We start from the raw sequence: 19,904 nt of genomic DNA, 5'->3' as shown, positions 1-19,904 counted from the left end.
GGCTGGGGTGGGGGTGTCAGGGGGTTGATGGCGGGCCCCTGGCACAGCGCCAGGCTGGGGGCAGAGCAGGTGAGACCTCACGTCTTCCTGAGGCGGGCCCTGCCCAGTTGTCAGGCAGCAAACAGCTCCGAGTTGCTACCAAACACGAACAGACTGGTGTCTCGGGCAGGTGGCAGCAGATCCTGTTACAGGCTCGGGGCCCCAGCCTGACCCCAGCCCGGTATCTGCTTTCAGGCTCTGAGGTCAGCACCCCCGGGGATGGGAGACGTGATCCGGCCCCACCCCAGGCCCCGGTCTTCGCCCACAGAGCGCCTTGCCCTCTAGAGAAATCACCTCCTATTCCTCACTCCAGCAGGACCCTCTGCTCATCACCACTTCGCTTCGCGGTCCGCCCGCCATGCACCCTGCCTACAGGGCTTCAAATGCATCCTTGCAGACTCTTCCCACTGACCAGCGGGAAGTACCATCCTGTTCCCTGGTTTACAGACGAGGAAGCCACAGCTCGGAGAAAATGGGCTGCTGGCCCCTGGTCACTGCACTTGTCAGTGGCAAAGCTGGGATTCCAGCGCAGACGAGGTCTCTGGCTGTGGAGCCCTGGCTTTTTTCTCTTCATGAAACGTGGAGAGGAGCTACCGCAAACCTTCCCGATGGAGAGTAAAACCAGCGCACGTGCGCACGTGCACACACACACACACACACACACACACCCGGGTTCGGCCTGCAGACACATCCGGCCCCTTCCCGGACACCCACACACTGCTCCTCCTCAGCCCTCTTTTCAAACCCAAGCTTCTGTGGAAACTCGATACGGAAAACTGCGCGTGTAAAACCCACTGCGGGCCCGGCCCTCGCTGGGAGGCCCCGCTGTCCTCTCTTGCTCCTGCAGGGGCAGCGCGCACAGGGCTCAAACCTTCCATTTTTGGTGCTTAAGTTTGGTGTCTGGCGGCCTTTCGTCTGGCCTGCCTTCCCTCCTCCCTGTGGGCCCTGTGCCATCGGTGCTGCTCGGGGTCCAGCTCCCAGGCCATGCAGGCAGCACAGCTTGGCCTGGGGCCCTGCCGGCCACACGGGGCACGGCCCTCGGTCCCGGCAGCCCTGAGTCAGCGAGGCTCCCGCTGGCCCCGCCCCGCCACCGCTCCCCTGTCCTCCAGCCCATCCCTGGGGCTCCCTGGGGACAGCTCCGCCCCGGGTTGAAGAGACACTATGAATCCAGCTCCCCCTTCCGTTCCTGCCCCTGGCCGCAGGACCACCGGCCAGCACCTCCGGAGAGGGGGAGGCTTTGCCTAGGGCTTCCTGAGCGCCATCTTCCTCTCTTGCCGAACTGGTCGTGTTCCAAGCTCTCAGAGGACTTTATGAAATCAGGCTTGTGCATCTTCCCCGGTGGGTCTCCATAGCAACAGAGGGCCTAACTCTGAGGAGCGTGGTGAGGAGGAAAATGTTCCAGCTAAAAATGTACATGGCCGTCAGTGGGCGGGCACCCAAGAGGGGGCTCCAGGCACACAGAAGGCAGCCCCTCTCCCCCACCCCAGCCCCCACCAGGAAGCTGGTGTTAGGCTTTACCTCAGATCTTTGAATGAGGGGAGGGCTCCCCCTCTGCGGCCATCCCGTGCCTCATTTGAGGGCTGGAACACAGATCGGTGGGATGGAACAAAGCAGCCTTTCTGGGACCGGAGGCTGGGGTGGGGTCCTGATCCACCCCCCCACCCCCCGCTTACTCACCACCCTGTCCTCCCACCTCCCTGCACCCTTCCCACTATGAGTGGAAGAGGACATAGAAGGGACATCGTCCCAGTTTTGCTTCCCAAACTTCTGTGACAATTCCTGTCACTTCCTCTCTCTGCCAGCAGGGTTGTTGAAGACGAACAGCCGCACCAAGCTTCCTAGCCACACCTGACCCATCTTACCAGAGCCTGTCCTTCTACCCAGCTGCTACCCTGTCCTCCTGTGACCCGCACCAGCCGGGCCGGGCCGGGATGGGCTACAGGTCACAGGACCCAGGTGTCCCCAGGAAGACCGCTGCTAATGCAGGCCAAGGAGCTGCCCCCACCCACCCATCAGCCGAAGGTTCTGCCTTCAGGTCGCAGAATCTGAAACCTGTGCGCGCGTTCCTCCACATGCTGGGGGGTCGGAAGCTCCCCAGCGCAGCAGCAAGGCCTCAGGGTAACAGACCCACTGTCTGAGAGCTCGCGCCTGCAGACACTGTTCAAATGCCTTCCATATACTGACTCCTGCAAACGTGACAGCCCGAGGGGTGGGCGCTGCGGTCTTTCCCACCTACAGCTGAGGAAACCGAAGGCTAGAGAGAGCTGACTTGCAGGATCCCCAGCTGTAATGGGAGGCGCAAAGCCAGGTCTGCCGACTTGAAAGCCCACCCTCAGGCCCGGAGGGACAGAGCTCCCCCAGTGGGTGATCCGAGAGGCTGGGCTGGAAGCAGGACTAGGGCGGGGACAGGTAGGATTTGCATGGGTGATGACAACGGTCACTTGGTTCCCAAGGCCGAGACGCTGAGCCCTCTCACTGGTGGCAGAGCTGCCTCCTTGCCCTGATGGCCAGGGTGCTCCTGCCCCAGGACACCCTCACGAACCTGGCCCTGTGCTTGCTCCCCAGGGTCTGATGCTGAGTCGGCTGGGCCACAAGAGTCTGGCCCAGAAGGTGCTGCGGGACGCCGTGGAGAGACAGAGCACCTGCCACGAAGCCTGGCAGGGCCTGGGCGAGGTGCTGCAGGCCCAGGGCCAGAGCGAGGCTGCCGTCGACTGCTTCCTCACTGCCCTCGAGCTGGAGGCCAGCAGCCCGGTGCTGCCCTTCTCCATCATCCCCAGAGAGCTGTGACATCACCCTGCAGCGGCAGGGTGGGACGGAGCGGCTGCCCTCGGGCGCGGGGGGGCAGGCAGATGCAGGCAGGCAGCAGGGAGCACAGGGCAGGGGAGGTGTGGGGCCTCAGGGAAATACATCTCTAGGGAACACTTCTGCAGTCTGCAGCCCTAGTTCTCCTCGCCTCCCCCACTCCAGCCCTGCTTTCCCTCCAGGGCCAGCTGGGTCTGGGAGCTGCTCATCTGGAGCGGGGTGGACCAGATTTGCATTGAAAGCAAATCCCTTGCTCCTTGGGATTCAGAAGGGCCTGGTTTATGAGGAAGGAAGTAGCTGGGAAGCCACATGAGCATGGGAGCATCTCCCCCACAGTGTCTGTGCATCATCTCAATGTGCAATAAGGGTCTGTGTCTCCTAGGTACCACCCCCCACTGTCTAGAAGCTCCCATACTATGCCTGCCACTCTTCACATCCCCGATCCTGGATTTCCCAGTAACTTTGCACAGGTGTTAGCATCGAGCTTCAGCTCCCGGTTCTCCAAAACCAAAGATGAACCCCACAAACTGCTCTCTGACTAGGTCAAGAGGGTTTTCCCCAGTTCCTAACTCAGTGCCTCGGGAGACGGTCTGCTTGAACCCTAAGTGACTTAGAGTCTTGGTGACCAGACTTGCTCCCTGAGAGCGTGGGTGGAGGAGCCTCAGAGCTGAACTTCACCTCCACCGATGCCTCTGTGCCCAGGGAGCCCCAGGGCCCTGATCTCAGCCCCAGTCTCAGGACAGGGTTCTGGATAACTCTCAGGTCTTGCCCCAGGCCGTCCGGGCTGAAGACTCTGCTGGCAAGTGGGAAGAGGATAGGATCTCTGGGTCCCTCTCCCAGGTTTGAGCTATTGGAGGATGCCCCTCCTTGCCCCATGAGGCCAGTTGGGCCCCACTGCTCTTCCTCTCTGCTGCCAAGTGCCTTTTGGGCCTCTGGTGCCTGGCCAGGGGCACTGAGCACCAGCCCTAACTCCCCTCCCTTTTCTACCATGCTCATCTTTCTGGAACCATGCCCCAGCCCAAGTGGCCTCCTTAGGCCCTAGGCCATAGACCCTAGCATATAAACATGGCAGCTGGACCCAGTTCTTCCTCACACCTTGCATCAACATACTCCGTCAGGCCTTATGTTTCTTAGCAATGGGTACAATGCAGAACCTTCTGGCGATAATAATATGCAGATGGGCAGTCTCTGGGACTGACCCCAGTACCTCTCACCACCCACAACCCATTTCCACTACAGGCCATTTGGTTCCCCCTTGCCTGAGGCCCAGTGGGGACTATGGTTGGAGACCAGTGGAGGGGACAGACCACATCCCTGTCAGCAGGGGACCTGGGGCTGGTGGGTAGGATATTCCCTGCTGGTTCCCCTAGCCCTGCTGCATGATGCTCTTGGAATTCTCCGGGGGGGGGGGGGCTTATCAGGGAATTCCTTTTTTATCTGCACTTTGGATTTTAGTTTTAAAGCTCCATCTGGTACGTCTCTCTCATCTTAAGGTGTATGGAAAGACTGGATGAGGGCTGCCTTGGCTCATCATTGCCCAGTCTGCTCCTCAGGGAGAAGGGGCTATTGGAGACCCACCCTCCCCGCCACACTGGCTCAGCACTGCACACCCCCAGGTGCCTCCCAGAGAGGGCCTGCCCCCTCCTGGCCTCCCCACACCACAAGGGGACACCAGATCCTTCACCACTTGTTGAAGGATCTCTGCCTCGATGTGTGTGTGTATAAATATATATAGATATATATATATATATGATAGAGATCTATTTTTATTCTGAAATTCTGTTTAAAAAAAAAAACTAAACGAGAAAAGCAAATCTGTTGATTTGTCTTGGGTGCCCAAAGATTGGTAGTCAGGTATTGGTGATACGAAAGGCACCAAATGCATTTTGGGTGGCAGCATTCCTCTGGAGGAAGCCTCAGAGGGTTGGGCCGAGTTGCGGGCAGTTTGAAATAAAGATCTTGAATAAAGGAACAGACCCTTGGAAGGAATACAGTGTGTTCATTTCATCCAGCAGGTACCCCAGAACAAGCGTCTAGTGAGGAGAGAGTGTTGCAGGAAGAGAGGCCTGAGAAGTCACGGGGGGCAGGCCCCACGGTGGGGAGGGGTGTGGAGGAGGATCGGGGAGGGGCCCAGGAAGAGGCTGGTTGGAGCAGTGGGGAGCAGAGAGGGCTAGGCAGGTGCTGAAGCCCGAGGCAGAGGGGGTCCGGGCGGGGCTGCAGAGCCTCCCCCGGCCTGACCTGTACCTCTGGTGGGCCTGAGCCCCCTGCTGCCTCGGGCGCCCAGCTGGGGGAGGCCGGGGCCACACTCGTCATCTGCACAGAGAGCATGGCCTGGGGGCGCGGCTGGTGGTGCGTCTTGGGCACCTGGGGGAGAAGCAGCAGGCGAGAACTGCGCGGCGAGGATGCCCGCCACATGCTTCCCGATCAGCCGGCGGCCTGCGCGGTGACGTCCACACCAGTACGATCCTCAAACCCGCCACACCCATTCCGGGCTACCACTTGTCCTAAACACGCATCACACTTTCGAGGGATGACTGAAGTTCGCATGGAAGCTCTGTTTTCTTCGTGTGCCCCAAGGGATCCTCGGGTGCACCCCCAGAGCTGCAGCTGCCCACCTGGAAGAGAGCCGCCCTAGAGGCTTCCCCAGGAGCTTGGCCTGGCCCAGGCAAGAACCTCCCACTCCCGTGGCCTCACGGAGGTATTCTTGGGGGGATGGCCTTGCTGTTCCAGGGAGGAAGGGCCTTTTTTGGAGCTGGTGGGGACCCCGCTTCCCTTTCACCTGGATGCTTTTGGAAAACGCATTCAGTCTGCAGTGATTTAACAATTAGTATCACATTACTTCTTTCACACCCTCATCCGCAGCTCCAGGACCGTTGCAGTGACAAAGAGTGCCTGAGGCCATAGGTGGTGTCGCATGGTTTGCCAGCCCTGGAGAACAGTCTAGAAAGCTCATTCTACAAAGAAGAGAATGGAGGAAGGGAAGGGGAGGCCTTCCTACTCCAGACACAAGCTGACCTCAGTTGGTCAGATGTTGGAGAGTCAGGCAGTAGTGGAGACCTGGGCATTTCCTGACCCCCCAGTTCCCCCCGTTTCTTATTCACACACACCCCTTGTGTCCGATCCATGGTGTCAGAACGAGGGCTGGAATCTGGGGACAAGACTCAGGGTTGCACTGTCGCCCCCATGGACCTCCAGCACCCCCGGCACACTCTAGGACACAGCCCTTCAGTATTAATAGTGTTTATCTACAGGCATAAATATGAATGGAATTTCAGCCACCAACACCCAGACTCCTTTCTGATACCAAAGTGCTCATTGTTGCATTCGCTCCCCCACTGGGCGCTCAGATGTCTTCACCATGCAAATATTCCTCGGCCTTGGGAAGCTTCCAGCTAAACAAACCTCCCCCGGCCCCTGCTGCCAGCTCTTAATGGCAGCCCAGAATCAGGGAGCCTCACACACAAGTGACCTGTGGGACCAACCCCCATGGTCCTGATCTGAAGGGTTGTGGAGGCCAGGAAGACGGTGATGGAGACCGTATCCTGTCTGGCCCCCGCCAGAAATTCCTTGCAATCTTTATCAGACTCTTCCAGTTGCAAAGGACAGAGACCACTGGAGGTAGCTCCAGGAGAGAGGGAGTTTCCAGGAGCCCTAGGGCAGTAACTGCAGGGCATGAACCTGGGGCAAAGCAGCCACCATCCAGCTTCTCTGATGGAATCGGCAGCCAGCCTGGCTGGAAGGCACAGCTCTACCACGAACTGGCTCCTCTCTCGGCACGAAGGTGGCAGCCTTTAAAACTATCCTCCCCGTGCTCTACAATGCCTACACTTGCCACGCTGCTCCCCTGGTAGTCAAGAACCCTGGGAGGTGGGTTTGGTCCCCATGAAAGCTGGAGAGGTCACGGTGCCCGAGAACCTAGGTCCCGGCCTACAGAGCCGGCGCTCTGGCCACCGTGTGAGCAGCCGGCACAGCACCAGCTCGCTGGACCTTGAGAGCGAGCCGCAGGAAGCGCCCGTCCGCGCAGCAGCACGCTGGCCCCTCTGGGGTCCACGGAAACGTGCATCACCAGGGGCCTCTACTGCAGCATCACAGGGGGCGACACACAGGTCCGGGGGTGCCGCAGCGTCACCCCACTGGCTGGAGGCTCGGGCCCTGGCTTCGGTGAGGAGGAATGAGTGCCATTCAGTGCTGCCTGGTGCTCTCGCCCCCTCTGCGGCCGGAGAGGACACTCCTTAAGTGAAGGTCACTCAAGAGGCTGGAAGGTCCCCAACTAGCAAGGGGGGGTTTACAAGATGCCAGGCAGCCTGGAAACATGACAGGCTCACCACAGGACCTGTGTGTTGGGCCATGTGATGCACTGCCCTGCCTGCCAGCTGAGGGGACCATGAGTGGGCTCCAGCCCCAAGCTTCTCATCTGTGGACCGGCCCACAGCCTGTGACATAGCAGGAGGTCCCCAGACTGGTGCTGTCACGATTCTCCTGTTCTCACTCACTCTCTCCCACTCTTTTCTCTTCCTCTCTTACTGTCATTGTGGACTTCTTTAAAAACATGTATTGTGGGGCACCTAGGTGGCTATGTCGGTTGAGTGTCTGCCTTCCGCTCAGGTCATGATCCCAAAGTCGTGGGATCAAGTTCCGCGTCGGGCTGTCTGCTCAGTGAGCCCGCTTCTCCTGCTCCCTGCTGCTCCCCCTGCTTGTACGCTCTCTCTAATAAATAAAATCTTTGAAAAAACAAACATGTATTGTTACTTTTTTTTTCTCTGAAGCATCTGAGCATAGGTTGCCTACGTCATGCTCCTTTACCTCTTAATACTTCCGTGTGTTTGCGAAGAACGAAGGCCATGGTCTTACGTGAGCACAGCACGGGTAACAAACGAGATTTAACACTGACACGCTGCTTGATCCTGCGTCCCGTCCATATGCCAGCTGGTCGCTCGTGGTCTTTGGAGCGTAGTTTTCCTCCCGCCCTGGACCAGTACCCCACTTGGTTGTCCTGTCTCTTTGGTTTCCTTTTGCCTCTCTTTGTCTTTCGTGACACTGACATTGCTAAAGGCCGCGAGGGTCTGGCCTCTGCGGCAGGAGTGTGGGACCGAGAAAGCGGGGAGCAGTTGGTGGTGAAGCAGAAGCTGAAATGAGCAGAAGCCGCGGGGCCGAGGGAAGAGAGGGCAGCTGGTTGGCAGGGGCAGGAAGTCATGAGCAGAAGTGAAGAGCAGGTGAATCTCCTGAGGAGCTCTCCCATTAAAAGGCAGAGGCGCCCACCCTCCGAGGGGCCCAAAGATGGTGGAGGTACTACAGCTCCGTTCTCTCCCGAGCAACGTTTCCAGCTCCGGTCAGCCTAGCTGAGGTCAAGACTCCCCACCTGTAACTCTGATCTCAATTGCTTCGACCCCAGGGCCCAGAGGAAGAGGCCGTTAGGGGTTCGCTCGCACTCTGGTCTTGTGCTCAGGGGCCCACAGCTCTCTACCCTCACCCCCCAACAAGGCCCAGCGCTCAGTGGCTGTGGGTGGTGGCCTCCCACATGGCTCATGCTCCCCCCACCCTGAGAGCACCCGCCAAGGGTGCAGGGGCCTTGGGGGCCTGGCCCGCTGCGAGCTGGGGGTGTACGCATGGAGGCTGGGCTGCGGCCAGGGCACCGTCCTGCATCCAGCTTCTCTTCTCAGCTGGGAGCAGTACTCCCCTGGGGGCCTTGCTCTCTTTCTTTCTCCTCTTCTTCCTCCTATGCCTCTGCCAGGTCTCCTGGGGCCTCAAAGACCTATCCCTGAAGGACCCCTTCCCAAAATTCCTGTTGGGGCTCACTCCATGCCCCTCATCCTTCAGAACCCAATTCCCACACCTTCCCGAAGTAGCTCTCCCTCCTCCCCCACTACCCATCTCCCACCACTCCTCTGAAGGGGGAACAGCCAGGCCGGCACAGGCCCGGTGAGTTGTTCTTCCTGAGGGCAGCCCCCGCATCCCACACGCTTGGCCTCAGCTACGCCGACACGTGCCCTCATGAATGGGACCAGCTGGGCTCTAGGGAGGCCCTCCTGCCCCTGGGAGGCTTGGGGTACAAAGGCAGAGCAAGGCTACCTTGTCCCCCACCCACAGGCTGACCTTAGCCTTCCCTCTCACCCAACCCCCATGCCAGCCAAGCGCTTTACCCTGGGGGTGGCTAAGGCAGGGGCTCCGCAGAGGGCTACAGCCCTCCTGAGTCTCCTATGGCCGCCCCAGGGCCTGCAGTTGGTCCCAATCCACTTTATCGTCTTAAAAAGTTACACATGTATTTAATCCTATAAATTACATAAATATGCAACTTCATTAGGATCTTCACCTACACTGTAGATACATGGGTCATTGGACACGATTTTCTAGAAGCTTCATTTTCATTTCCAAATAAGTTACTTAAGACAGGGCACTTTTACTACACCTGAAACTAATAACACTATGTTAACTACACTAGAATTAAAACAAATAATAAAAGGGTGCTTTTAAAATCCTGGAATAATGTGGCCAGTAGAAATTTTATCTGGAGCTAGAAGTACCTTTTGTAAAACACTAGGGGAGGACCCCCCTCCCAGCCCCATTTCCCATAATGCAACGTTTAACACAATTTTACCTCAAGTGATCTAGAGAGCTTGTTTATAACGTCTAACACCTCCAACCCTACGGTCAAACCTCCAAGAATGATCTAAATCTGTACTCAATTTTTTTTTTACCTCCTCTTTTTAAAAACTTTTTTCATCAGATGATTTCTGTCAGCACCCCACACCAGCAACGCCTAAGGTTATTCAGGCTAACAGCCATCCACTAAATAATTCTTTGGTCCAAAGTAATCAAAGGAACTTCTATAACATATTTTACACAAAGCTTGTCCGTTTCCTAAAGGATAATTGTGTATCTTGGAGCACATGCAGTATTCAGGGGGCATCTACCGTGTGCTGGGCCAGGCACTGGGAAACTCACCGATGCCCCAGGGGGTCCCAACTCTGCTCCCAGAGCCCACCGTCCAACGCTGGCCTCAGTATCTGGGGACTGCCGGGGCATTTATGAGAAGTACCGAACCAGCCTCGGGAAGGTGGGGGCGGGTGCTCAGAGTTAGCACACCAAGGGTGGGGTGAGGGGAGCAATGCTGGCAGAAGGATGCCTCACTCCCCATCCCAGCTACAGGTTAGATGGTGTGCAGGTATGAATAACGTCCCCCCGGAATGTCTGTATCCCCGGAACCTGTGAATATGCTCTCCTACATGGTTTTTTAAAGATTTTTTTAAAGTTTATTTATTTAAGCAATCTCTACACCCAACGTGGGGCTTGAACTCACAACCGCAAGATCAAGAGCCGCATGCTCTACCGACTGAGCCAGCCAGGTGCCCTGTTCTCCTACGTGGTAAACATGATTAAGTTAAGGATCCTGAGAAGGGGAGATTTTCTGAATTATCCAGGTGAACCCGATACAATCACAGGGAGCCTCCCGAGAGGAAAGCAGGAGGGTCGGAGTCAGAAGTAGATGTGCGGGGAACAGGAGTGGGGAGTGATTTGAGGAAGAAGCCAGGAGCCAAGGAAGGTGGGTGGTCTCTAGAAGCTGCAGGAGACATGGAGACAGGTTTTCCCCCGAGCCTCTCAGGGGAGGCTCCTTCAGGACAACCTTGCCAACACCCTGACTTGAGCCCAGTGAGACTGACGTGGAGACCTCACCTCCAAAGCCATAAGACAGTGAGTTCGTGTTGTTCGAAGCCACGAAGTCGATGGAAAAAGGCACAGGAGACGAATGCAGCATGGTGAAAGCTCCCCCAGGCACAGGGTTGGGGTGGGGAGGGGGGTGGGGATTAGAAACCTCAACAGGTGTGACTCTGCCTGGCATGTTTCCAAGTGTCCCCTCTGGCCCTGTTGAACAGGAATCTCCAGCAACTTCCTTTCTCCTTGATGGCCCTCAGTAGCCAGGCAGGACTTCTGTGCTCCGGGACTTCTGAAGAAGCACGAGGGAGCAATGGCAAGCCCTCATCAAGCCCGGCGCTCCACCTGTGACCCAAACATCTCTCAGCACACTGCCTTGCTGTCCCACCCTGCCCGCATCCTGGGCCTCTCAGTCCCACGGGGGTGAATTGAATGGAATGCCTTGTCAGTCCCTGCCTCCCGTCCCCACCTAGCTCACCCTGGTGACCAGAGATGCGGTGTCCGTGGGCCTGAGCCCGCCGTCCTGCCTACAGTTCTCAGGTACTAAGCTACATTGCCACCCAAAGCAGCCACATTGCTACATCCCCTGCTGCTGGTTGGGCCTCTCTGAGCCCCTGCCACTCTCCAGAAGGGTAACACCTTTTCCTGGGCCCTGATTTGGCCAAGGGCATGGTTAACAAGGCCACGAGGAGCACCCAGTGGGAGACGATTCTCCACACGTTCACCCTCTGGGCCTCCCCTATCTCTGGCTACCCCTCCTTCCCGACTTCTGTGTCCCATCTCTCTCCCCTCCTTTGCTAACTCACCACCCCCAACTCCCAGCCCCCACGGGTGAAGACTTGGCTTCTCCTGCCATCCAGGGTTGTCTCTTCTCTGGGGAGGCTGCAGATAAGCTGGGCCAGGCTCTGCGTCTCTGGCACTGGTCCCCACAAGCCCACCCAGCCCCTGCAGCCCCGAATCTAGAGCCCAAACCCCGCCCTTTGGGCCCCCCAGGCTCTGCACGCCTACAGTCCTGCCCTTGGCCAAAACCAAAGGTCAGTGAGGAGCCCCCTTGAGAGTCAGGCTGGTGAGAGGTGCCTGGGTTCAAGGCTTCTTCCAGAACAATCTCTACCTAATGACACTCCAGGTACTAGCTTCACCCAGACTGACCAGCCCTGTGCCATCCTCTCCCCTCAGGCCTCAGCCAGATGCTAATATGGGTCAATCTCCTCTTCATAGCTGGCCCTCTCTTCCTCTTAAACCTCTAGGGTTGGGAAAACTACCCGGGCCCCGCACAGAATTATTGGTGATTGTGCCTTCATACCACCTTAGCAGTAGTCAACCTTGGCCGCTCATCAGAGTCACCTGGGGTTGGGGCGGGGGAAGTATTTAAAAAAAAAAAAATACTGGGCATGAGTCCTACCCCCAGAGAGTTTCATGTGATCTGTCTGGGAGCTGCCCGGCACTGAGATTTTTTTAAAGGCTCCCCAGGGGATTCTAAAATGCAGCTTAGAACCACTGATTCTGAACTTACAGATTTTGAACTATGTTTTCAAAAGAACAGGGCTTTCAAAATAATCCCAGGCCTGGGGACCTGAGTCCAGGCAGCTCTGTGCTGCATTGAGGTCAGTGGCACGAAGCAGTGAGAGATGATGCTGGAGGCTCCCAAGCAACCTGTGGCCCTTGGCCTCCAAGTCTGTAGGGTGTCCCCTGTAGGTCCAGAGAGCAGTGGGGTGGGAGGGGGGGGTGAGGAGGAAGGGAAAGCGAACAGAGGGAGGAGGAAGACAAGCTGTCCCCACCAGTGCTGTGACTTCTGACATGCTCTGACTTAACAGAGAGAGAATTTCACATGGAAACAGCAGAAGATATTTGCAGCCAAGAAGAGCCATGCCCTCTGGCTGAAGCCAAATTCAGAGGGCAGTTGCGGTGGGTGGGTGGGAGGGGAGAGGAACAGAGGATGGTCAGGCAAGCCAGGACAGGGGCCTCGAGTAGCTGTGTCACAGCCGTCGATGGGGGGAGGGAGGAGGGGCTTAGGACAGACACCACAGTCCCTTCCATCTGTGGCGCTCTGGGGCTCTTCTAAGCCCTTCTGGGCCTGTCATTTGATGCATGCAACAGCCTCGCTGCGACGTGTGAATATCTCAATCCCGGAGCTCAAGCTCAAAGTCAGCCCAGGTCTGTCCAGTCTCTCCACCTTGGAGACAACAGAAGGAGGCCCTGCTCTTCAAACACTGTCTCAGTTTTGGGCTTGTGGCAGGAAAAAACAGCCAGAATTCCTCTAGTCTCTTTGGGAAAGCCTCTGCCTCCTTGTAGGAAATACTATAAAAAATGCGGGAATACTCCAAGGAAGGAAAACATTGCTCTTCTCACCACCTCGTTCCCACGAGCCCCTCTGCTAATATCCTAGGGCAGAGTCACTGTCTCATCATCCAGAATCACAAAGGAGGGTGAGGGTTGCTTTACAGGCAGATGGCAAGACTGGTAAGGCAGGCCGGGCTGAAGTGGCCCCAGCTCACGGGAGCCAAAGGCAAAGCTTGGCAAATGGCAAACCAAACACAAGGGGGTCCAGATGGCCCTGCAGAATGTTCTCCAGTGGTTTTACCTCCAGGGAAAGTCTCTGTAAGCCTCTCCAACCCCCTTCCTGCAGGCAGGTGAAGACCTCCTCCTCTCCTTATTCTCAAAGGGGCTTCATTCCCTTCTCAAATACAAGGAACCACCCTCCACCCCAATTACACACACGCCACACAGCTGGGCCCCTCAGCTGTGTCCACACCAAGGGTCCTGGCCTTCTTGGCCTCAGGTGAAGGGCCCAGGGCAGACCCCTGATCCAAGCTGGCCAACTAGAGTCTCTTTCTTGGGAACCCGATGCTGGAACCAAAAGGGGCTGCTGACATTCCCTCAGGGTGTTGGCTCGGGAAATGAAGTGAGGAGAGGCTGAAGTAGCCACATCAGATCCTATACACGTGAAGAGGCAGTGAAGGTTGGCCTTCCGAAGGAGAAGTAGGCCTGAGAGAGAAGCAGTGGGGAGACAGAGGCAGAGACGCAGTTCCTGCCAGCCCCTGGCTCACACTCTTGTCAGGGAGGTACCCCTACCTACTTACACCTCTCGCTGGTATGAGAGGTTCCTCTCACTTTCCATCTACAAGCCCTCAGACAGACATGACCGCCTCTTGCCTCTCTCACTTTCTAGAACCAACTGCTTCCCTGAGCACCAGGGGGAACCTGAGCCACCGCTTCCTAGAGAAAACCCCCTCTGTCAGAACTGCCCGCTGTTACTTTCAGACCCCGCAGGGGACTCTGACCCACTTGGAGAATAAAATTTGGAACTATCCGCCCTGCAGCCATCTTCTGATCAAAGTGGGACAAGATCAGCCACCACCCCTGAGACACATCTGATCTTCCAAGTGGCTGTTTTCTATTCTGAAAGAACGCAACACAGGGAGTGTCTTCAACAAATGAGAAACTTGAATAAATTCAGTGAGATGACAACCTTCCCTTCCTTGCCTCCAACGTCCCTTTTATCAGGCTTATAAGGCTAGGGAAGAGAGGTGGGGGGGTGTTCTCTTTTTTAAATACAACAAAATAGGGTCACCTGGGTGGCTCAGTTTGTTGGGCATCTGTCTCTGGCTCCAGTCATGATCCCTGGATCCTGGGATCAGGCCCCCCATGGGGCGCTCTGCTCAGCAGGGAGTCTGCTTCTCCCTCTCCCTCTGCCGCTCCGCTCCCCCTGCTTGTGCTCTCTCTCCCCCTCCTCTCAAATAAGTGAATAAATAAAATCTTTTTTAAAAAATACACAAAATGTAAGTATTTATACTCGTTTTTTTAAGTTAGTTTTTTTAATAAAAAGAAAAGATCCCCTCCATTTATTGATTCTGGAATCTCTCCAACCAGATACCCACTGTCATGCGTGGGGGTGTGTCTAGCTGGGGCTCCCTGAGGAGGTCTTCCTGGCATGCAGGGCTGTATGGGGCCCCGGCTCTGGACCAAGCCCCGCCAAACTCCCACCCTCACGGCACCCCCACTCTCATTGGGCCAGGCTCCCTCAGTTCCCCTCGAGCAAATGTTTATTCCTGCCTTTCACCCACACGGGGTCCTTGCCCCCAACATTCCTCCCTCTCCTTCCTGCCCATCTCAGCCTCCAGGCCCCTTGCATGGGGCTGTCCTTCACCGCTCATGGCCGTGCTGCCTCATCCCTGCTCTGCCCGCTTGTGGCCGTCTCTGTGCACCCGGAGCAGTGACTTCTCAGCTTCGGGAGATGAGGGCCTGTCTTCCCAGTAGAACTGCCATCATGGGAAGGCAGCCCCTGAGCTTCAGACACAAGGTGACCGGAAGGAGCCATTTGGCACAGCTCTCAAAGCCTTCCTGGAGCCAGAGACTACCCCAAATTCCCTTTCTGGCCTTGTCTCCCCTACACCCCTCCCCAAACTCAGTCACATGCCTTATTCATCTTTCTGTTAGCCACCACCCCCCAACCCCAGCATACACCTGGTACAGAGCAGATACTCAAATATTTTTGTTGACTTAAAACCACAAACACCCATTGGGTTGAATCAATATTATTCTTTTCAGGGAACTGAGAGGGAGAAAGAACCACCTGCTGGGATCCTGGCACACTCAGCTTGGCCTTGGTTGAATGCTGACCCCCAAGGACACCTCCATGAGGCTGTGAGGTATTACAGCCCTAATGCAGTTGGGGCCCAGCTGGAGAGCCCAAGGCCATGCAGAGCACAGCCGGGACATATCGGGGCCTGTCCAAGCTGCCACAAGAGCAGCCGGGGGCAGTGTCTTGGAATACATCCTTTGACAATAAGCAGAGTGAGCACAATTTATTATTCAAACCAGGCCACTTTCAAGAGTGAACTGGAAATTATGCTGGGACTATTCTAGAGAAGTGGGCAAGAGGGTCACCTGGGCAATCGATGATGACGTTCTGTAGTCAGACCCCCCTAAAGGACGGATAAAATAGAGTTTTCTAAACAGAAGAACTTGCTAAACTCAAAATAGCTGAGGGCCAAGATGGCTTTATTTTAAAAGCCAATTGTGTTGTTGAAGAAAAGGCTATGCTCTCGGCCCATTTTGGCTATAGTGCGGGGCTGCTTGGGGAATTGCACTGAAGACTTGTATGCGCCTGGGCCGGGGGTTTTCTGAAAACAGAACAGAAAACAGGGACTAATGAGACCGGGACACCAACACTCTGGAGCCCCCTGAGCCCGGCTGTGGGCTCCAACAGACTGGCAAATCCCCACTGAGGAAGACGAGGGCCACACCCAACTGCCCTGAGGCCTGGGGCACCCTTGACTTGGAGCACATCTTTGGAGCTGAGGCCTGCTCCTGCCAGCGGCTTTCCCCTGGGCTCCGGGGGTGCCAAGAGAAGGGCGGACCAGCAAAGCCGGCCCAGTCCTGCAGGACGGGCGGGCTCACGTTCCACCTGCCCCTCAAGGCACACTTTCTCAGTGGGCGCTCTGTCCAGACAGCTCCTGTCCTTGGGAATGCCACTGTCCTCCCCTCTAACCACCTCAGTCTAGTGGTAAACGGCGGGAGAAAATGGATTCTGAACTGGGGTGATTGACCTCAAAAGCCCAAACTCGGGTTTCTGTACCTCAAGGTCTGTGGACCCCAGGGTCCAAAGTAGTCTCAAGGGATCTCCCAGTTCTCATTTTTTAAAGTCATGTTTTCGTTTGGATGAAATTCTTTAAAAAAATTATTTTGCCAGTGATTTCAATGAAGCTTCTCCTCTACGGTGATCAAGGGCGACTGAATGTCATGTTCATAGACTCAGACGAAGACCTCAATGCCTTGGGTCAGCATTTCCTGTGCTGGGGGCACATACAGATTTCCTGAAGCCCAGAGGGATTTTATCTTGGGTCTGCTGGAGAAGCATCGGTGTCTCTGTGTGGGGCTCAGGGAAGGGTTTCGACGTCAGGCTTGAGTTCGAGTCCTAGTCCCAACCGCCAATGGCTCGGGGTGACCCTGGGCCCTGTGCTTCGTCAGCCTCACCCGTCAGATGAGGTAATGAGGCTTGCTGGAGGCCCTCCAGGACAGAGAGCCCCAGGCCAGGCTGGCGGCGACAGCTCTGTGTATTAGCTACCAGCACTATTATTGTTCCCTATTATCATGGGCTTGTCGTTTCCATCCGTCTTTACAGTGTGTTATCTCTCTGGGAGACAGGGAGGGTGGAAATAGGATTACCCTGAGAGTGGGACACAGTGGTCAGCCTGGAGAGGATGAAGTCAGCTGCCTGCAGAAGGTGCTGTACATGACAGGATGTTTCCCTTGCCAAAAGCGGAGGAGCAGCCTGGAAATCTAATCAAGTCCTGGCCAGACGTCAGAGGAAGCTGAAGCCTTTATTAGTGCTATTAATGAGGAAGCAACACGCATGTGGAGTCCTGGAAAGCCAGCCCGCAGAACAGGAGGGCTGTGGGCCTCGGTCTCACAAGGCTACCCCGCAGGAGGCTACCGGTGGTGGTTCTCAGACCTTGAGAACATCCGGCTCCACCCCCCGGTCCTGAGTTTGCTGTCACTGAGCAAACTGTGGATTCTCCCTGGCTTCAATGAAGAGTTTCCTGAACGGGGAGACACCCCATAGAGCAGCGGCTCCAGGCACCAGCCCCCTTACTGGACACCTGTAAATCACTTGTAAACTATACCTTCTGGCTTCTCTATCAGCTTCCGGGGAGTTTGGTTAGCATGACTCCAACTTCCTGACGATGCTCAGCCCTGAGAGCTTGGACAAAAATCTGTATCTGGATCCTGCTGATGCCACCAGGGTGCGGGGATCTGCGGGAGGCCACCACCTCCTGCTGCTGGGTCTGTTTTTAATTTTACCAACCAGGACTCCCCAGTGTTCCTCCAGATAAAGACCACACTACCCCCCACCAGAGTTGGTAGCTCTGGAGCGAGATCCTAAAGATCGCCGGCCTGGGATACCCACCCTTCCTTGAACCCGTGGGACGGGCCCATTTTCTTACAGGCAGAACTTGTACTTCTGTCTCCCCAACCACCTCAAATAAGGCTACATACCAGTGAGCTCTGGGGATTTTCAAACTGGGGTGCAGGCTGAGAACAAGGCAAGGGGAATTAAAACTGTCAGCATATATATTTTTTTTTTTACAAAAAGAGCCACTGTTCATAACTCCATGTTGTGCTTTTGCAATTTTTCTTGGTCTTCTCTAGGCCTCTGGGGCTCAAACGCTCCCCCCATGTACCTGTGTCTCTCTGTGGACTTGACCCTCTTCGCTGTCTATCCTGAGTTCTTAGGGGCAGGATGATGGTTCGTGCCATAATGGTCCCCTTTGGTTCAATAACATTTCTGCTCAGAAGCCACACACACGCCCCCAGAAGCCACATACACAAAGAACAGCAGATGGATGGAGCCAGCCTCTGCCCACTGCTGGCCTCAGTTCGTTAAACATCTTTTCCCACAGAGCACCCAGGTCATAACACTGCTGGCTAATTACTGTGCTGGATGTTGTCAACTGGACCCAAAATTCTGCCACCACCTTTGGGCCTGGAGTCACTCTGAGCCTGAAACAGGCTGGGGGCTTGCCAGATTTTTGAGCTCTGTGCTCTTTTCCACGTCGACAAGCAATTCGATACATATAGACATGCTAGAATTGTCTAGAACAACCCCCAGTGACTCCCCAACCCCGTCACAAAACCTACAACCGCCATCTTTTAGAGTACTTACAGAACAAGCAGGCAGGAATCGAGGCACTTTGGATTGAAAACAGGAAGTAACAGAATTTACTGGAGGTATTTTCAAGTCGTAATGACCTGGTCCTGGGCCTTCATGCTATAGGAAAAAAAAATTTTATAATTACTAATATTTGTTATATTTTAATGCTTTATTTGCCTTTCACAGATCAACATATGGATCACTGTGATATGCTAGAAAAATGCCTAGGCTGGGGCTTGGAAGATATTAAGGTGTGCCCTACCACAAGTCGTTGTGAGGTGAGAAGAACACCTGCTTTACCTGCTTTACCTGCCTTGTGGGTGTCTGAGACTGAAGATGAAGTGACCTGTAAAAGTCCCCCTCTGTCCTGCCTGGACCTGCCACCCCACACTGGTGCGCCTCACTCTGAACCTGTCCTTCGGACTGTTAACAACTTTGAGCTGTTAGCTTTATAAAATACACATATTCTTTCATACGAGTACAGTATGTGTTATCTTAGGCCAAACAAGTCTTTACAGCAATTCATTGACAAAAGCACAGTGTTATGACATAACATAAATTGAATATAATTTTTAAAAGACAATCATCCTAATAGAAAAATTAGTAAAAGACAATTCACAAAGAGGAAATATAACTGATCATTGAGGAAATGGGGGGGGCTTTAAACCATTAATAACCAAATAAGTTCTAATTAAAACAAGGATATGATTCTTGTTTTGGGATCTAAAAAATTCACAAAGAAAGAAGAAAGGAAGAAGGGGGAAGGAAAGAGGGGGAAAAAGAAAAGAAAGAAGAAAGACCCAAAATGTTAACCACCAGCATGGACACTCCTCTATGATTCCGATGCGAGTTTAATAAATTTGATTAGCCCTATGGAGGGCAATTTGGCAAGATATGAAAGGGCTATGTCTAGACCTATCCAGAGGGAGAGAAAGGAGGCTGGTTACCAGATTGCTTCAGGAATCTGAAGGCAAATGGACAGTCCTGAGCCCACATAAAGCAGGGAAAATGGAAAGGGCCCAAACATTGCAGTGGATAATGTGGACAAGACATTAATCTCTCTCTCTTTTTTTTTTCCCTAGCAATTCAGTTTTTCTCTCCCATTTTCAAATACCTGTGAGTCTTTCCAGCATGAAGTCTCAGATCTGTTCCTGAATAATGCAGGGACTAGGGGAAGTGGGTGAAAGGACACACTGACCAGGAGCTATTACTGTTGAACAGGCACACGGGGGTTCGCTGGAGTATTGCATCTGTGCGGTATATACGTCTAAAGTTTTTACAATACAAAGAGAGGATGTATGTTTATTATTCTGACCCAGCAAGTCCACTTTTAGGAATTCGTCCTAAGAAAACAATTGAGAACGGGTGCAAGTATTTGGCCACAAATGTTGTTTCTAAAAACTGAAAACTGGAAACCAACTAAACGACCAATAATGTGGGGCTGGCTAAATACATTGCAGTTCTTCCATCCAGCTGTCTAGTGATGAATTTTTACAGACATAAAGCGACTCCCACATACTGCTAAGTGCAAACGCAAGCTTTAAAAAAAAATGTGCCTAAAAACACGGGGAATGGAATGTTCACTGACTGTTTTCTCCAGGTGAAAGCATGTTGTGTAAAAAGAATTTTATTTTTCTTACCTGCATTTTCTCATTTTTCAACAATGGACTTCAGTGCTCTTGAGATATGAAAAAAATTTATACCTACTGTATAGATAAGTGAACGTGAAAAATGAGCAAAAGAAAGAAAGATAAAATTA

At 54.5% G+C, this 19,904-nt stretch overlaps 1 protein-coding gene across 2 annotated transcripts in view; it reads left to right on the top strand.

Moving 5' to 3' along the window:
* TTC7A (tetratricopeptide repeat domain 7A) overlaps window positions 1-4,235 on the top strand; it is a 115,238-nt gene extending 111,003 nt beyond the window's left edge. For both annotated transcript variants that reach the window (XM_040623505.1, XM_008699839.2), the window contains one exon: window positions 2,605-4,235. In XM_040623505.1, the coding sequence (XP_040479439.1) occupies window positions 2,605-2,826 (222 nt within the window). In that variant the 3' untranslated portion in view covers window positions 2,827-4,235. The remainder of the gene's footprint in view (window positions 1-2,604) is intronic.
* Window positions 4,236-19,904: the final 15,669 nt, after the last annotated feature.

The sequence above is a fragment of the Ursus maritimus genome, unplaced genomic scaffold (genome assembly GCF_017311325.1).
Source record: "Ursus maritimus isolate PB19 unplaced genomic scaffold, ASM1731132v1 scaffold_6, whole genome shotgun sequence".
NCBI lineage: Eukaryota > Metazoa > Chordata > Mammalia > Carnivora > Ursidae > Ursus > Ursus maritimus.
The sequence above is the reverse complement of the archived record's forward strand: the minus strand, read 5'-3'. Positions and strand labels throughout refer to the sequence as shown.